The sequence below is a fragment of the Guyanagaster necrorhizus genome, assembly GCF_019112545.1.
Source record: "Guyanagaster necrorhizus MCA 3950 unplaced genomic scaffold BT62scaffold_33, whole genome shotgun sequence".
Lineage (NCBI taxonomy): Eukaryota > Fungi > Basidiomycota > Agaricomycetes > Agaricales > Physalacriaceae > Guyanagaster > Guyanagaster necrorhizus.
In genome coordinates this window covers 299,093-314,198 of record NW_025064912.1, presented here as the reverse complement: position 1 = coordinate 314,198, position 15,106 = coordinate 299,093, and the positions used below count along the sequence as shown (strand labels likewise).

Genomic DNA, 15,106 nt, shown 5'->3' with positions numbered 1-15,106 from the left:
CCGAACCCGAACACGGCCGGCTTGGCACCTCGCCGAAACGCAAAATCCCTGGGTCGGCAAAGGAAGCCGACTCCTTGGGGGACAGCCACCCCCGGACCAGGCGGAGTCAAGCGGAAAAGAACCCATCCGAGATGACCCCGAAGCGGTTCGCCTCGGATTTACAGTGCGGGATGGGGTCATTGTTCGCGTCGAAGCCCCAAAAGAGAGCCCGGTCGCTGACGACCAGTCGCTTCACTCATTTCCAGGACCACCAAGAGAATGGAAACAGCCACCATTCGACGAATGGCCCAACCCGATGGGGGCGCTACCTCATAATGCCCAAGTCCTGCAGTGCCACCCCGATCTTCTCCGAAAGCCCCGCCCCTTCAAGGGGGCTTCAGACGACATCGACCGCTTCCTGGTAGACTGCGAGCAATACTTCGAGGTCTACATTGGTTACATCGGCACCGACATGAACAAGGTCGCGTTTGCTACCTCATACTTGGAAGACAAGGCCAAAACATGGTGGATTCTTATCTCCCCGAACTTCCGATCCGCCACCAGGGAGCATTACCGATATCCCTCATGGCCGGTATTCAAGCGGATGCTAAACGACAAATTCATTGATCCTGCAGTACAAGAAGTTCACAAACAGAAGATCAAGGAATACAAAATGGGAGATAAGGCGGCGACGGACTACTTCGACGAGCTAGAACGCCTCGCGAAACTCGCCGGCATCAGAGAGGATACCGCGAACGACGGAAGGATGGTAGAGGCGCTCAAACGAGGGGTCCCCTCCTCGTACCTCACAATGATCTCAGCGATGGGTGTCAAGATGCTGATGCCCGTCGGCTACGATGAATGGAAGGAAAGGATCGTTGAGATGTACAAGGAGCGACAAAGGCAGAAAGCGGAGGCGACGACGCTGCAGGAATATTCCAAGAAGCCAGCCCCGCCAACCCCGAACAAGTCGGGGCAAACTGCCGGAAAATCCCCGGGCCCCTCGTCCGCCACCACCTCGACATATAGCGCACAGAAAACCGGAACCGGCACGACTTACACCGGGACCGGGAAGCCAATGGACATCGATCGCCTAAAGAAGGAAGGAAAGTGTTTCAATTGCGGGCAGAAGGGGCACATGGCAAAGGACTGCCCGAAGAAGAAAAGAACCCGAGAAGACATACGGGCACAGATCGCCGAGCTCCAAAAGGAAGAAGAGGACCTTGGGAAGGAGACCAAGATTGAGGAAGTAAAAGACGGGGCCAGCCAGTGAGCGATTCCACTGGGCTGGCCAAAGGACCTAATGGTGTGTCAGTGACAGCCGCTAGTCGGACTGATAGTGCTCCTGTAGTTACATCCATGTCGCCTACTACGCATTCGAATATACCCCAGTCATTCACCAAACACACCAATGAATCGCAAAAAGGAACTCAAACGCCTATAGGCTGAACAAGGACAGAGAGTCCTACCACATGGCTCAAACCATTCGATACGGAATGGACATGGAGGGCCATCAGGGATGCCAAGGACGAAGCCACGGCGATAGCCGTACTTCGAAACTGGATCCATCGGACTAGGGCCGAAGAAGTGGTAGACGATCTGATCGAAGGGATCAGAAAATCCGAACGCAATCGGGCCCTTGAATGGTTGGACGAACTCCGGGGGCCCAAAAAATACATCTTACGGGCAAAGACCCCTGGACGAGATCTAACCACGAAAGGACAGATTGAGGTGCTGACTTCCCGCGCCATACATCAAGTGACCGCCCTAATCGACAGTGGTTGCACAGGGAGCTCGATTAATCGAGCCTTCGTCGAACAACACCATCTACCCACAAGGGCGACAGCCACACCAATACCAGTCTATAATGCCGACGGAACAAAGAACCAGGCCGGTTCTATCACAGAATTCGTCGAACTCAGGTTGACCATTGGAGACCACTCCGAACGGATCGACTTGGCAGTAACCGACCTAGGCACCAAAGAACTCTTCCTCGGTCACGACTGGCTGATCCGCCACAACCCACTGATCAATTGGAAAACCGGTCGGATCACCTTCGCCAGGTGCAGATGCAGGAAGATCCCGTTCGAATTACCAGACGAAGATCCGGAGGACCGGTGGGATGAGGAGATGGAGGATGGGGAAACGATACTTGCAGTGGACCTCCAGAAGGAGATCCACATACGAGCCATTCACCATGCCAATGATATGGCCGCCAAAGCAAATCAAGGAAGGGACGAGAAGACGTTTGAGGAAATGGTACCCGAGTGGGCACGAGACTATAGGGATCTCTTTGAGAAGGAGAGTTTCGACGAGTTACCTCCCCCAAAGCCCTGGGACCATGCTATCGAGCTAATCCCTAATGCCAACGCCAACTTGGACTGTAAAACCTATCCCCTCGGTTACCAGGAGCAGCAGGAACTAGACAAATTCCTGGAAGAGAACCTATCCACCGGAAGGATCCGCCCCTCGAAATCTCCCATGGCCTCTCCCTTCTTCTTTGTCAAAAAGAAGGATGGAAAGCTCCGGCCCGTCCAAGACTATCGGAAGCTTAATGAGATGACCATTAAAAACCGTTATCCATTACCCCTAATCTCAGAACTAATGGACAAGCTTCGGGGCGCCAAATATTATACCAAACTCGATGTACGATGGGGATATAATAACGTCCGGATCAAGGAGGGGGACGAATGGAAGGCCGCCTTCCGCACCAATCGGGGACTGTTCGAGCCAACAGTAATGTTCTTCGGACTCACGAACTCCCCCGCCACCTTTCAATGGATGATGAACGACATCTTTAAAAACCTCATCTCCACCAGAAAGGTAACAATTTACCTCGATGACATTCTAATTATGTCAAAAACGAAGGCGGAACACCGAGAACTAGTACGAGAGGTACTGGCCCTGATGAGGAAACATAAACTATTCCTTAAAGCAGAAAAGTGCGAGTTCGAGGTGTTGGAAACGGAGTACCTTGGTGTAATCATCAGCGAAGGAAGCATCTGAATGGACCCGATAAAAGTAGCAGGGGTCGCCGAATGGCCGGAACCCACCAAGAAAAAGGAGTTACAATCATTCCTTGGATTCACGAACTTTTATCGACGATTCATCCGCGACTATAGCAAAATCGTCCGCCCAATGACACAGCTAACGGGCAATGCTCCCTGGCAATGGGGACTCTCAGCAGACCGCCTTCCATAACCTTAAACGACGACTGGCGGAAGACGTGATATTAGCCATTCCCACCCAAGAAGGGAAGTTCCGAGTGGAAGCTGACTCCAGTGAGGGAGCAATAGGAGCCGTCCTCTCCCAAGAACAGGACGGGAAGTGGCGGCCCGTCGCGTTCCTCTCCAAGGCTTTAACCACAACAGAACGAAACTACGAAATCTACGACAAGGAATTGCTTGCTATTATGCTCGCCCTTGAAGAGTGGCGACACTACCTTATTGGCGCCGAAGAAACGTTCGAAGTCTGGACAGATCACCAGAACCTACGTTACTTCCGACAGCCACAGAAACTCAATCGACGACAAGCACATTGGGTAACTGAGCTCAGTCAATATCAGTACACCCTGCATCATAAGGCAGGAACAGCCAACAAGAAAGCCGACTTACTGAGCCGACGAGCAGACCATGATCAAGGGGGAGCGGACAACATGGGAGTAACACTGCTAAGGCCGGAACATTTCCGAGCCATGATAATGCCGACAGAAGAGGAGATCCATGAACGGATCAAAAGCGCGACACGAGACAGTCACAAATGGGACCAAAGGGTGGCTCCCTCACTAAACCATGAGCGGGGAATGACAAAAAGGGATGGATTAATCCATTATGACGGACGCATCTACGTTCCCTGGGACCATCAACTACACGGCGAAATTATCGCCACCTGCCATGACCACATAACAGCAGGACACCCGGGTATCGCCAAGACCAAGGAGCTCGTACTCCGAGAGTACTGGTGGCCGAAACTAGGAAACGATATAACAGCATACGTAAAGGCCTGCGAAGCCTGTCAATGAGGGAAGTCGTCCACACAAGCTCGAGCAGCACCGTTACATCCTAACGAAGTACCATCGGCCCCTTGGACACACATTTCGGTCGACATGATCACTGGACTACCCGAATGCAATGGGTATGACGCAATACTTGTAATCGTGGATCGATTCTCCAAGGCAATTATCCCAATCCCATGCTCCACGGAATTAAACTCCGAAGGGTGGGCCAAAATCCTCCGAGACGAAGTGTATGCCAAGCATGGGATGCCCCAAGTTATCATCTCAGATAGGGGGCCTCAATTCGTCTCAAAGTTCATAACCGACTTATACCGCATCCTAAACATCAAACAAAACGCGTCTACCACCTATCACCCCCAAACAGATGGGCAAACAGAACGCGTAAATCAAGAGATCGAAAAGTATCTACGACTCTTCATCAACTATCGACAGGATGACTGGACGGAATGGCTTGCACTGGCAGCCTTTCAACATAACAACCGGATACATTCCGCTACGGGGAAAACGCCATTCTTCGTGAACCACGGATATCACCCACACGTCACACATACCACTCGCGTCCGAACCACAACACCCGCTTCATCAAACTTCGCAGCCGACATGGAAAAGATTCATAATGAGACAAAAACAGCGCTGGAAAAGGCCGCAGCATCAATGAAAAGAAGCTACGACAAACACCGACGGCCGGGTCGCGTATATCAACCAAACGACAAAGTATGGTTGGACACGACAAACCTCCACCTACCACGACCAAAAAAGAAACTTGATGACAAACGAACGGGACCGTTCACAGTCATCAAAGCCGTCGGACCAAGCGCATATAAATTACGCTTACCAGCTACCTGGAAAATTCACGACGTCTTCAACGAAACCCTATTAAACCCGTACATAGCACCAGCATTTCCTAACCAGGAACGACCACCTCCCCCACCACCAGACTTAATTGACGACGAAGAACACTTCGAAATCGACCAAGTCCTGGATCACAAACTCCGGCGCGTCAAAGCAAAGGGAGGCGGTATGACGACAACGGTCGATTACCTCGTCAGCTGGAAGGGTTACGGCCCAGAATCTAACCAGTGGGTTAACGAAAAATACATGAACGCGGACACAGCCATACATGATTATGAGCTTTCCCTTAATTAAACCATCGGGACGATGGTCTTAAACGAGGGGGTAATGTTACGATTTTCCCTTTTTTCTTTCCTTTTTACTCCTATTTACGCTTAGCACGAAACCGTGAGAAGGGCTTAGTAAGCACAACCGAACCGCCTAGATACCGGAATGCTCGCTAACACACAATGACCCTTTTATGTACAACAACGATGCCCAAGGACAACGGGCACCATGGACACAGACCGACACAATAAGTAGTTGTATTATTAGCATTACCTGTACAGTATTTAAGACCGGTAGCTCTCGCTGGTACACCCCAGCCTCGAGCTAAAGTTTATTCATACCATTCTACTCTCGAGCTGCTTCCTACAGCCTTGTGACACACCGCAGGTAGTCAGACTCGTGGACTCGATTGATCACCCGAAGTGCGAGGTGCAATCGTTTATCACGTGATTAACTGCACGTGACGCTTGGGCCTAACAGTAGTGACGATGTGAATGGGTCTTATCCACCGCGAATATACGTATTAGCAAACGAGGCGTTCAGTTCCCCTTTTGGATAAAGGCGCAGTGATAGTAGCGATAGGCAAACAGAAAAGTAGCGGTTGTGAGACTCGGTACCAGGCCCCTCGTTTTGTTTATGTCAAACATCATGATGGACTCGCCTGTGATCGGAGCGTATCTGACCCACATAATACTTCACCCAGCCCGCCCTCCTTTTCGCTGCCCGGGAGATTATCTTTTCCGCAAATATGTCCCGATTGATAGCAATCACCACTGATTCCCTGTCCGACAAAGGACGTAGCCGGTTTTTTGGGTCCAACGAGGTCCGATGTCGCATCTCTGATGGTGGCGGGAATCTAGACACACGGAAAACATGCTGCCCCGGTCAATTGGTACTGGCGGTTGCTCAGGGCGCTTACTGTCAGTTCGTGCCTGTGAGACGGACCACCCATCGGTACTTCTCAGGGTCGTTGTAGCTGCGGACAGCTGTGAGCGGCATTTTATGTAAATAATCACAAAGTAAGGGGGTCGGATTAGACTGCCTAGTCCTACAAGAGCGATGGTCAGTACTGAACAATGAACACCAGTTGAATGGATTCCAGTGGGGAAATTATGTCTTATGGAAATTTGAGCATCCGATAGACGTTGGGAGCGTGGTCCGGTTGTCCCGGATGAAGCCAAATTTAACAGATCGTCAGGGATGGGGCATCTCAGACTCGTGGCTGCCGAGGATCGCTCCTAGACCACAATTTATTGGCGCCGAACACCGCCAGGCTGGCGCGACCGTTCAAGTTGAGGAGAACGGGGTGACGAGCTAAGCTGGAATTTGGTAAATGAAGTCGGCGTGGAAAGTAGTTTACGCACAGAGTGTTTATACTATTCACTTTGACTGTAAACTATGTAAAATTGATTACTACTACAGCTGTCACAATGGTCACAATGTAGATGTATCGTGTGAAGACCTATTTACTAAAGGAAATGGGATTCTCGATATCTACAATTGACAAAAATGGAGTGCTGAGTGACAGGCCAATCCGAAATGGGGATACAAATTTACTCAACCGACCAGGGTCCCCCCCAAATAGGTGGGGAGGCCATGTCACGAAGCCCAAAATTTGGCGAAAAAAATTCCGGACATGAAACTGAAAAATGTATCGGTTTTGTCCGGATAACACCCGGCTTCCAAATCTCCTAGGATTTATTCGGATGACTGCCACGGCATCTCCGCCTGTTTTGATCTAAAATGGGTGGAAAAGTTGCGGTCAACTGCTGGGTCACCATGAGGAAGGCTAACCAGCGTTGTCACCGAGTTTGGGCACCAAGTCGCATCTATGAAGTCCAGACTATGACCATGACACGGCATCGTCTTGACTTGTGCGCTGACGTCCGGACAAAAAAAGAAGCCCACGAGCCAGTGCGAAATTTGGCTGATTTTGTCCGGATGAAACACGACATAGCACTTTTTTCATCACAGACTTTGTCCGGATGGTGACACGGCTTCTCCACCTATTTTGGAGTGGGATCTTGGTAGTCGCATCCGGATTTCCGGAATCCTAATTGAAATCCAGTATTATCTGGAGCATGGCAAAGTCAATACTAATTACGCAACGCCATTTCGTTCTTTATCGTACTTCGGATCCGTTCTTCCATTTCTATACTTGACAATTAAAAAAATTGCCGGTGAGAACCATCCACGTTCATGGTGCTAACGATTGGTTGGTCGGGTTTAATTTATCTGCTCATCTTTTGAAAGGATCTTATCCGTCAACCACAAGATTTCGTAACGAATCCGGTTCCTTTAGAATCCAGAGTAGAAAAAATATGCAATGTGAAAGATCATACAGGACTTGACTCGACGATACTAATCTGCGGGATAGGAATACAATCAGGTACTGAGCGTTTTTAGTAGAAACGAAGACGCAAAGATAGCACGATATTGAATTGAACTGGGAAAGCAGGCTCAAGGACAGCAACGAGGAAAGCAAGGGAGAAGGAGAATTTTATAGCGTCAGAGCGTGAGAAAAGCTAAAAAAAAGTGAAAGCTGAAATACTTAGTCCGCGACGAAGATGAGAGCCGCTGTAGTATTGGGAACGCAGCATACCGATAAAAAAGTTGCCTTTGCGCTGGTCAATGTCTCATGAGATTGCGCCAGCGACCCAAACGCCGCAAGAGGCTGCGGATCGTTAAGCATGGGAACTACCAGCGGCATTGTCGTTGGATCTGGCGACCCCTGGAGCTGTCGGTGGGCGTGAACCCGAATCAGCTGCTGCTACCCTCCCCCGCTTTGCGCTTTCCCTTCTTTCCTCCAGCGGGTTTGCGATGCCTTTGGGTCAGGGGTTCAACGTCCCCCTTGGGGTGAGGATAGTTAGTGCTGCCGATCCTCCAGGAAGGACAGTTGGCCTGATGAAAGCGTACGTCGAATTCGATGGGCGTCTGTAGGACGCCAGAGAGGGTAGTGGAATGGGCGCTCCTCTGAGTAGGCGGGGATGTATGCGATCCTGGATGGCCGGGACGAGCTGCGTCGATGGCGAAACTGTGAGAGCTGCTGCTGGCGATTGGCCCTTCGTGGTCTCTGTAGGGTGCGGAGCGGCGCTCTTGGCGAGTCGAACGGACTGGCCCAGCAGGCGTTGACGCCTTATAAATCTCGGGATCGTGATGGTGGGGGAATTGCCGCTGAGGGTCAATGGGGCTCAACTGATAGTTGCTGGGTCCATCGATGACATGAGGAAGGCCAGAGGTAAAAGGCATGGCTTCGTCACTTGGGCGTGCGTTTAAACGACTCTGAGGCGACTGTGACTGAGTGAAGAGGCTAATGGTGGTTGTCGAGGCGAAGAGCATCCTTGGGCGGGGTGGCATAACTGCTGGACGCGGAAGAGACCCAGATGTCGACATGGTTGCACTGTAGTTTATGGTGGCGTAGCCCACACCCTGACCATCCTGGTTGGTGCTGTAGGCGGCAGTGGGCGGGGAAGTTTTTTTGCGCCATGGCTGGTCACCGCCAGGGCTGGGGGTCTCATTTCGATTGTGCTGGTGGGAGATGTGCCCATGGGGAGCGATGGCCGTTGATCTTGAGGCAGTAGAGTCCGCTGGGCGGTTGTATCGATGGTCGGTCTCGTGAGGGCTTCCAGGGAGTGTTGGGATGTATCCAATGAATGAAGTGGCCATAAAGCAAAGCTTACCTCCAACTGGACCACAAGAGATCCGGACGCAAATTTGGGTCATGTTGGGCTAGTCGTTGATAAATTTGGGCACTGATCGAAAGAAAGGCTTCAACGTAGATCAAGAAATCGTGGCGATTGGTACCTACTCATAGTCCTCTTGTTTAATTGTGCGATTGGACGAGCCAGAGCAACCTTCCTGAGTGTAGTGTTTACCCTGACCAGGGAACGAAGGTTAGTCGTGGAAGTAAATTGCCGTCGTGACGACCAAGAGAACGTTAAGGAAAATACACACGTTCATGCCGCTAAAGAGAAATTCTAGCCCAAAGACGAAAGGGATAGAGCGTGAAGAAAATGGGCGTTCGTTCGCGAAAATAAAAGATGCATGGGACCCAATATGGGAAGGGGTGACGCGGTGACGGAATTCTAGTTCGGCCAGGGCTCAACGCATGGGCTGTGTCGCATTTGGACTTTGACAAACACCTGCCCGCCTTGAGAGAAGGCCGCAAGGCCACACCATGGAACGAGTTCCCGGGCTATTATAACCTCAGTGGAAATGTTATACCAGTGGATCGGACCAGCCATTTTCCACTTCATCGCACTGCCTGTGGCGTGATCTATTGTTCTACACCTTTAAAAACGAACACGAGTGAAATATCTTGTTCAAATATAATATTATATGGGGAAAAAAGGAAAATAGTCCAATGTCTTTAACACTCCCTGAACAAGGCAGTTGTCTTGCACATATATGCTGTCATATCGCCATCCCAGTAACGACACAGACAAGTCATGTCTTGAGCTGAGATTCTTGAAGCTTGACTCCCGTCGGACGGAATTCGAGTTTCGGTGACTCGGACCGATCACGGGAAATTTTTATACGAAAACGTTAGAGTTCACGCGGCGAGGCCCATAGATGTGACGCGCAGACACTCGGGAGCTTCTGTGAACTGTTCAAGCTACCCAGATTGACCCCGCGGCGCCAGATCGAACTCTGACTGACACACCATTTCCAGAACAACGTGTCAGAACTGAACCAATTCGTTGGTTACACATTTGATAAGGAAAAGACAAGAACCGCGTGTTGCCAACGTGTTACCTCACCAAATATCTGCGGCCGGGAATATACTGGCTGAATATAATTTTTTGGAAGCGAGGTGGTGCTTAGCGTTATCGACAATATATATAATTGAAACGCTGGTAGAAAGTGAGCATTCACTTACTTTCGTTGCTCCTCGTTGGCTTAATGCTGGCGTAATATCAATCTAAGATAGCTGATACGCCACTGATGATAAAATTATTTCGGAAACCAAAGAAAATACCGTCGTATCATGTGCAGCTCGCTGTTGAATTATTTTGTAGGAAAGGAGGTTGGGCCTGTGGGTATAACGTCCGCTCAGACGTGTCTGGATATCAGGGGGCCCGGCTATGACAAGGCTACGAATTTCCCTTCAAGAGGCGCCGCAGTTCCAGTTGTTTCTGGGTCCTGGACCAGTTTGAAGAGTTGGACTCCTAACCATCATCAACTTGATTTCGATAATGTTTTGACAGCATAATAACACACATGCGCATTAAAAGTTTATAAGTAACGCGTAACGCTAGTCGCGCCGCCATGTCGCTGACCTTGGCGCGGCCCGCAAAAAGTCCGAATCAGTGCTTCAGAACCACACAGTTCGGGCAGAGTAACAGGTTATTAAGAAAGAAAATGGCCGAAAATTTGAAGGCATTTTTCAGCATAATAAACCAATGCAATCTTGACGATTGGAAAGAGAGCCTTCGAAAGATTGAACGGGGTGGCAGTGCCATCCAATTTGGCAACAGACAGGACATCAAATAACGCGTTATTTGTTCCTGCTATGATCCCGAAGGTCGCCGCCCGTAGCCCTGCAGCGCCTAACGGCACTCATTTTTTTCCCACTGATTCTCAGACTGATTTGACTTTATGGCTGTTAACAGCTGTTAACACGCTCTCACATGACAGGGACCCGTGTGGCTACGTCCTAATGGGTTTTTTTAATCGACTGCGGTCGAAGATAGCGTATCTGGTCACAGTCCTTAAGGCTTAGTTTGGCCGTTCAAAGCAAGGTAGTGATCTGCCTGCTCCATGATATACGGAAATCCCCTGATAATTTCCACTGTCCATCTCGTGCCCTTTGCAGTCGAAGGTTTTGTTGCTGAAGATTCGGTGATCTGCCTACCCAGCGTTTGCCAGTCGTCTCCCTGAATCGAAGCCGCCTTCTTCACCGCCGAAGCCTCGGCCTTAAATTACACCTATCGATGACATGAGCACGAACCTGGATGCCACTTGATCTTGATCGCATCGTATTTCTGGAAGCGGAGACGAATCCAAAGATCATTTGATGTACCCCCAGCGGAGGTTAACCTGAGCTCATACTGGGTCAAGGTACAACAGGAGGCTGGTGAATCCTTTCTCGAGGAACAAACAAGCCGAATTTGAGAGCGTTTCATTTCTTAGAGTTTAGCATTGTCCGCTCGAATTGGCGGATTGGATATTGCACCCGAGAAATCGTAGCTCAGTTTGGTTCGTCAGGCTATGTTCCTGGTAGGAGGACGAGCGATGCTCAGGCTTCATAGACCACATATCTGAGGCGCTCGATGGTGATAGCCGTTGACACCCTTTACTCTGAGTCGACGCCTCTTTTCTAAGGTCTCGGAGCTCGTTCAAAATCGAGTACCTTGCGCTGTTAATCAAGGTTTGTGATAGCCTTGCAACCGTCAGAGCCCTTGTGCATGGTTTGACGTTATTTCAGTTCCCCCTTCACGTCAACCACTGGCTTTTGCGTGCTAACGGTCTCGATGATGCTCGTTCTTTTTTAAAATCCAATTCCGATTTTGAACATGGGCCTTGACAAATTCGAGTTCCGCCACAGCCGTCCCCCTTCTTGAATAAAGGCTTCTTCGCCTTTGACTCCTACCCATTTACCTTTCCTTCCTTACTCCCATACCACGATTGCCTCCATGCCTGTAAGTGCTCAGCGCTTTGTTTCGGACAACGGACCTGACTACTCTCAACAAGGATGGTCAATCTCACCAATGCTGCGAGTGCGAGGGCGATCTGAGTAGACAACATGATCTTGAAAGGCATAGGCTAGCCAAACATGCATCCGAGACGGAAAGGCTGTCGAAGTAAGTAACTTTCAGTGACAAAACCTGGAATACGGCCACTAAGCCACAATCCACAAGGTCTTACTTTTGCCGGTGCGGGACCAGCAGTGTGCAGAAGTCGAATGTCATGAGCCATATTCGTAGCGCCCAGTGTGTCCTCTGTCATTATCAGCATCAAAGCGTTATGACTGACTGATCGTCTATGTACCTAGTACTGGAGAAACACTCCACTGTGGAACTTGTGGGTTCGCAGCTCCCAGCGACGCGACCCTGACGCGACATCGACATGAGACCGGTCACAAGCGCAACCCTCGCAAGAGGAAACGGAAGAGCAAGAAAGTATCTACCACCCCTGCTTCTTCGTCTTCGCCCACCCCGGAGATTCACACTACCGCCGATTTCATCGCCTTCTATGGCGATGTGCCATTGACCTACACGCAATACACTTTGTATCAGTCCTTGGTGCACCGTACCGAGAAACAAGCCCCCCCCTCGCCTCCAAGCACTCCGGCCACGTCTACACCTGCTGCTGATCTAGCCACACCTACCTCTGCGATGTCTACGCCTGCGACGCCGATCCTAGCACCGAGGCTTCTGCCTGCACCCATCCCAGAAGCACCTGCTCCAGCCGTGGATCGTGCTGCCTCATCCTCTCCCCCTCCGGAATGCTTCCTCGTCATCCCCGAAGACTACCGTCTCCCTCCCATCAACATCGATCGCCGTGATCACCACTCAACCGCCCCCCTCACAGCCCCCGTAATGCATCCAAGACTCTTCTCCTCATACTATCATCGTTATGGGCCGTATTGATGAACTGAATCATTATCCGCAGTTTTTTTTTGTAAAAAAATGTTTTCTTGCTGTGTATTCCCTTTCCATATTTATTTGCTATGCCCTCGCTATCGCTCTCACACTGTTACTGTATACCGTTATTATCGCTTTTTCTGCATTGCTCTTTGACTTGTTGCCTTGTTATGTGAAATGTACACCAGTATTGCCTAGCGTGTTACGTTCTTTTGTATCCTTAGGCTACTTAGTTATCTGAATGGACTGTATTCCCAGAAACAAGCCGGGTATTTCATTTAAAATTGTCATTTGCGTAAATAACTGATTGAGCTGGTTTGCATCTTTCGGTGAAGCGAAGGAGCTACAAATTTTCCACGACAAATACGTAGCTCAGATGGGCGTTTCAAACTGTCAATGATGAACCTTATAAAGGGATCCGTGGCGCGATATGGTTCCAAGATCCGAGTCATGGAAATGTAGCGAATCAATATCTTCGGCGGAGTACCTGCTGATCTACAGGTAAGTAAAGTGGTGGAACCAACGCTGCCCTTAACGGTCGTGTAACGCAATAAATTTTCGGGGGAAAAAGTCTTTAACACTGGACAGTGAACAGCGGCTATACAAGGTATCCCAAGTAGCTCACAGAGTAAATAAATATGGACAAAAAAACTGTCAAAGATCCGAGGGCTTCGAGAATTTGCCTTCTCTCATTCCAGCCTGTAATGCGCAGCCTATAATCCTTGTTAATGGGATATTTTTTTCCTCCGGCGTACAGCCAGATTACTTATTTCTTTCACTCCGCCATCCATTTTGATAAATCATAGCCCGTTGCTGTCTTCGCACAGGTCGAACTTGAAGACGAGGAAGTAAAGATAGGCTGAAAAAGCGACTAAACAGCAAAGTGCACAATATATCGGTTTTACCCAGCGATTCATGTTCTGGTGGAAGAGAAAAACATGATGAGGATGCCATCAACTGGCGGGGGACTCGACAGAACCAGGACGGCTAGCACCGAAGCTTGCATCGTCTGGTCTCGTGGCTCTGATCCTAAAGGGGAATTACCATTTTGGTTCACGTACTTCTTGTTTCTTGTTTTATTCTTGTACTGCTGCCATCATGACGCCGTCTCGAAGGTAATATGATGCGTGTTTCTTCGACCGCGAGCTCGGTAACTGCGCCCTAATTCGAACAAGCTCGCGATATCTTTCAGCATGAACACGATGCACACACTCGACGATGGTATCAACCGGTCCAACGAGTCGACGAGCTTGCTGCCTGCTCTTTGAAGGGTTGTACTTTATACCGACGAAAGGAGGTCCTTTTTGGGAGCAGGCCCAGAATTTCAACAACCGTAGCAGGAAACGGAAGTTCAGATCTCCATCATGTGGACCGGACTTGAAGTGATCCGGCTACGCGTCTACGGGGCACATTGAAGACTTTATCGCAGTTTTGTCGGATGCTCACTCCATGTTCCGAAGGGATGGTGTATAACGGTGAGAATCTTCCCTTCATGTTCGTTCTCGGTCCTAAATACAAGCAGGGTCTCAGCGCGATTCCTCGATGATGACAAGACCAATCGTTCTGTATCAGCAGATGAAGTTCTAGGCACATCACATACTCCCTCGAACGCAGTACTGGGATATATGTCAAGAGCAGACTGAAGGCATGGTGACCGATGCCGGTCAACCGACCAGAAATAAGAGATCAGGAAGTTGAAGCAGTAATGGGTATGGCGGTTTCGTTTTTGCGGTAGTGTTTGTTTTTCATATTTGGATAATTGGCAGGACAGACGAATTGTTCCCTACTTCATTAACCGGTTTGTTGGCGAGGATCATGGCCGGAAACTTTTGCGAAAGCCTGTTATGATGCATACGAGTCGCTCGAGGGTCACTGACTTGATCGTGTCGATGATGCTACCGGTGAGTATTTCTCGTTTATCTACAACTGCCTCTGATCCAAAACTGCGGCTAGGTTGTATGATTCCACCTGGTTTCCAAACTGACCACGGAGTTACTAATCGAAATCTTCAAAGCATAAAACGCACGTTCTGCAAAGTTTCATCATCGACTACATTTTTCGTCATCCCCTTGCTCCCTTCGTCCTCGCACCAATCCCTTCCCTCTTTTTGTTAACTACTAGTAGATCCGCTAACGCTGGAAGTGGGCTTTTTGGTACGGGAATCGCAGGACGCTGTTCAATCCACGGCCGTTCATCGGGTGGATTGGGCTCAGGGGTAGACATCCGAAGGTTGGATGTAGGTGGTTGGCCGGTGGTTACGACAATCATTGTACCTTGGCTAGTGGCTGTGGGCATGCTCGTGGAGGTATGCAATTAATTTTTCCCAGGCACGGTTTGCTGACTCTTGTTTATCAAGGATCCGGCATTTCGGGCTCATGGACCGTCACGACGCAATTTTTAGACCTAC

The 15,106-nt window shown here is 49.8% G+C and overlaps 5 protein-coding genes across 5 annotated transcripts; 2 read left to right on the top strand and 3 right to left on the bottom strand.

Moving 5' to 3' along the window:
• Positions 1 to 5,861: 5,861 nt before the first annotated feature.
• BT62DRAFT_1011019 (uncharacterized protein) lies at positions 5,862 to 6,431 on the top strand (the record flags this gene model as incomplete). The annotated part of the gene is made up of 3 exons (XM_043177719.1): positions 5,862 to 6,033; positions 6,090 to 6,101; positions 6,160 to 6,431. The coding sequence occupies 3 exons, from the start codon at positions 5,862 to 5,864 to the stop codon at positions 6,429 to 6,431; spliced, it is 456 nt and encodes a 151-aa protein (XP_043035481.1).
• Positions 6,432 to 7,515: 1,084 nt separating this feature from the next.
• BT62DRAFT_1011018 (uncharacterized protein) lies at positions 7,516 to 7,823 on the bottom strand (the record flags this gene model as incomplete). Its single annotated transcript, XM_043177718.1, has 2 exons — positions 7,516 to 7,638; positions 7,716 to 7,823. The coding sequence occupies 2 exons, from the start codon at positions 7,821 to 7,823 to the stop codon at positions 7,516 to 7,518; spliced, it is 231 nt and encodes a 76-aa protein (XP_043035480.1).
• Positions 7,824 to 7,873: 50 nt separating this feature from the next.
• Positions 7,874 to 8,836, bottom strand: BT62DRAFT_1041892 (uncharacterized protein; the record flags this gene model as incomplete). Its single annotated transcript, XM_043178438.1, has 1 exon — positions 7,874 to 8,836. The coding sequence occupies one exon, from the start codon at positions 8,834 to 8,836 to the stop codon at positions 7,874 to 7,876; it is 963 nt and encodes a 320-aa protein (XP_043035479.1).
• A 2,899-nt stretch (positions 8,837 to 11,735) lies between these two features.
• On the top strand, positions 11,736 to 12,921 carry BT62DRAFT_996900 (uncharacterized protein). The gene is made up of 4 exons (XM_043190615.1): positions 11,736 to 11,754; positions 11,807 to 11,916; positions 11,974 to 12,045; positions 12,108 to 12,921. Exons 1-4 carry the CDS (start codon positions 11,749 to 11,751, stop codon positions 12,703 to 12,705), a joined length of 786 nt encoding a protein of 261 aa, XP_043035478.1. The 5' UTR covers positions 11,736 to 11,748; the 3' UTR covers positions 12,706 to 12,921.
• Positions 12,922 to 14,275: 1,354 nt separating this feature from the next.
• On the bottom strand, positions 14,276 to 15,005 carry BT62DRAFT_936630 (uncharacterized protein). The gene is made up of 2 exons (XM_043187161.1): positions 14,726 to 15,005; positions 14,276 to 14,679 (listed from the first exon to the last, which is right to left on the bottom strand). The coding sequence occupies exon 1, from the start codon at positions 14,992 to 14,994 to the stop codon at positions 14,761 to 14,763; it is 234 nt and encodes a 77-aa protein (XP_043035477.1). The 5' UTR covers positions 14,995 to 15,005; the 3' UTR covers positions 14,276 to 14,679; positions 14,726 to 14,760.
• Between the last annotated feature and the right edge of the window lie 101 nt (positions 15,006 to 15,106).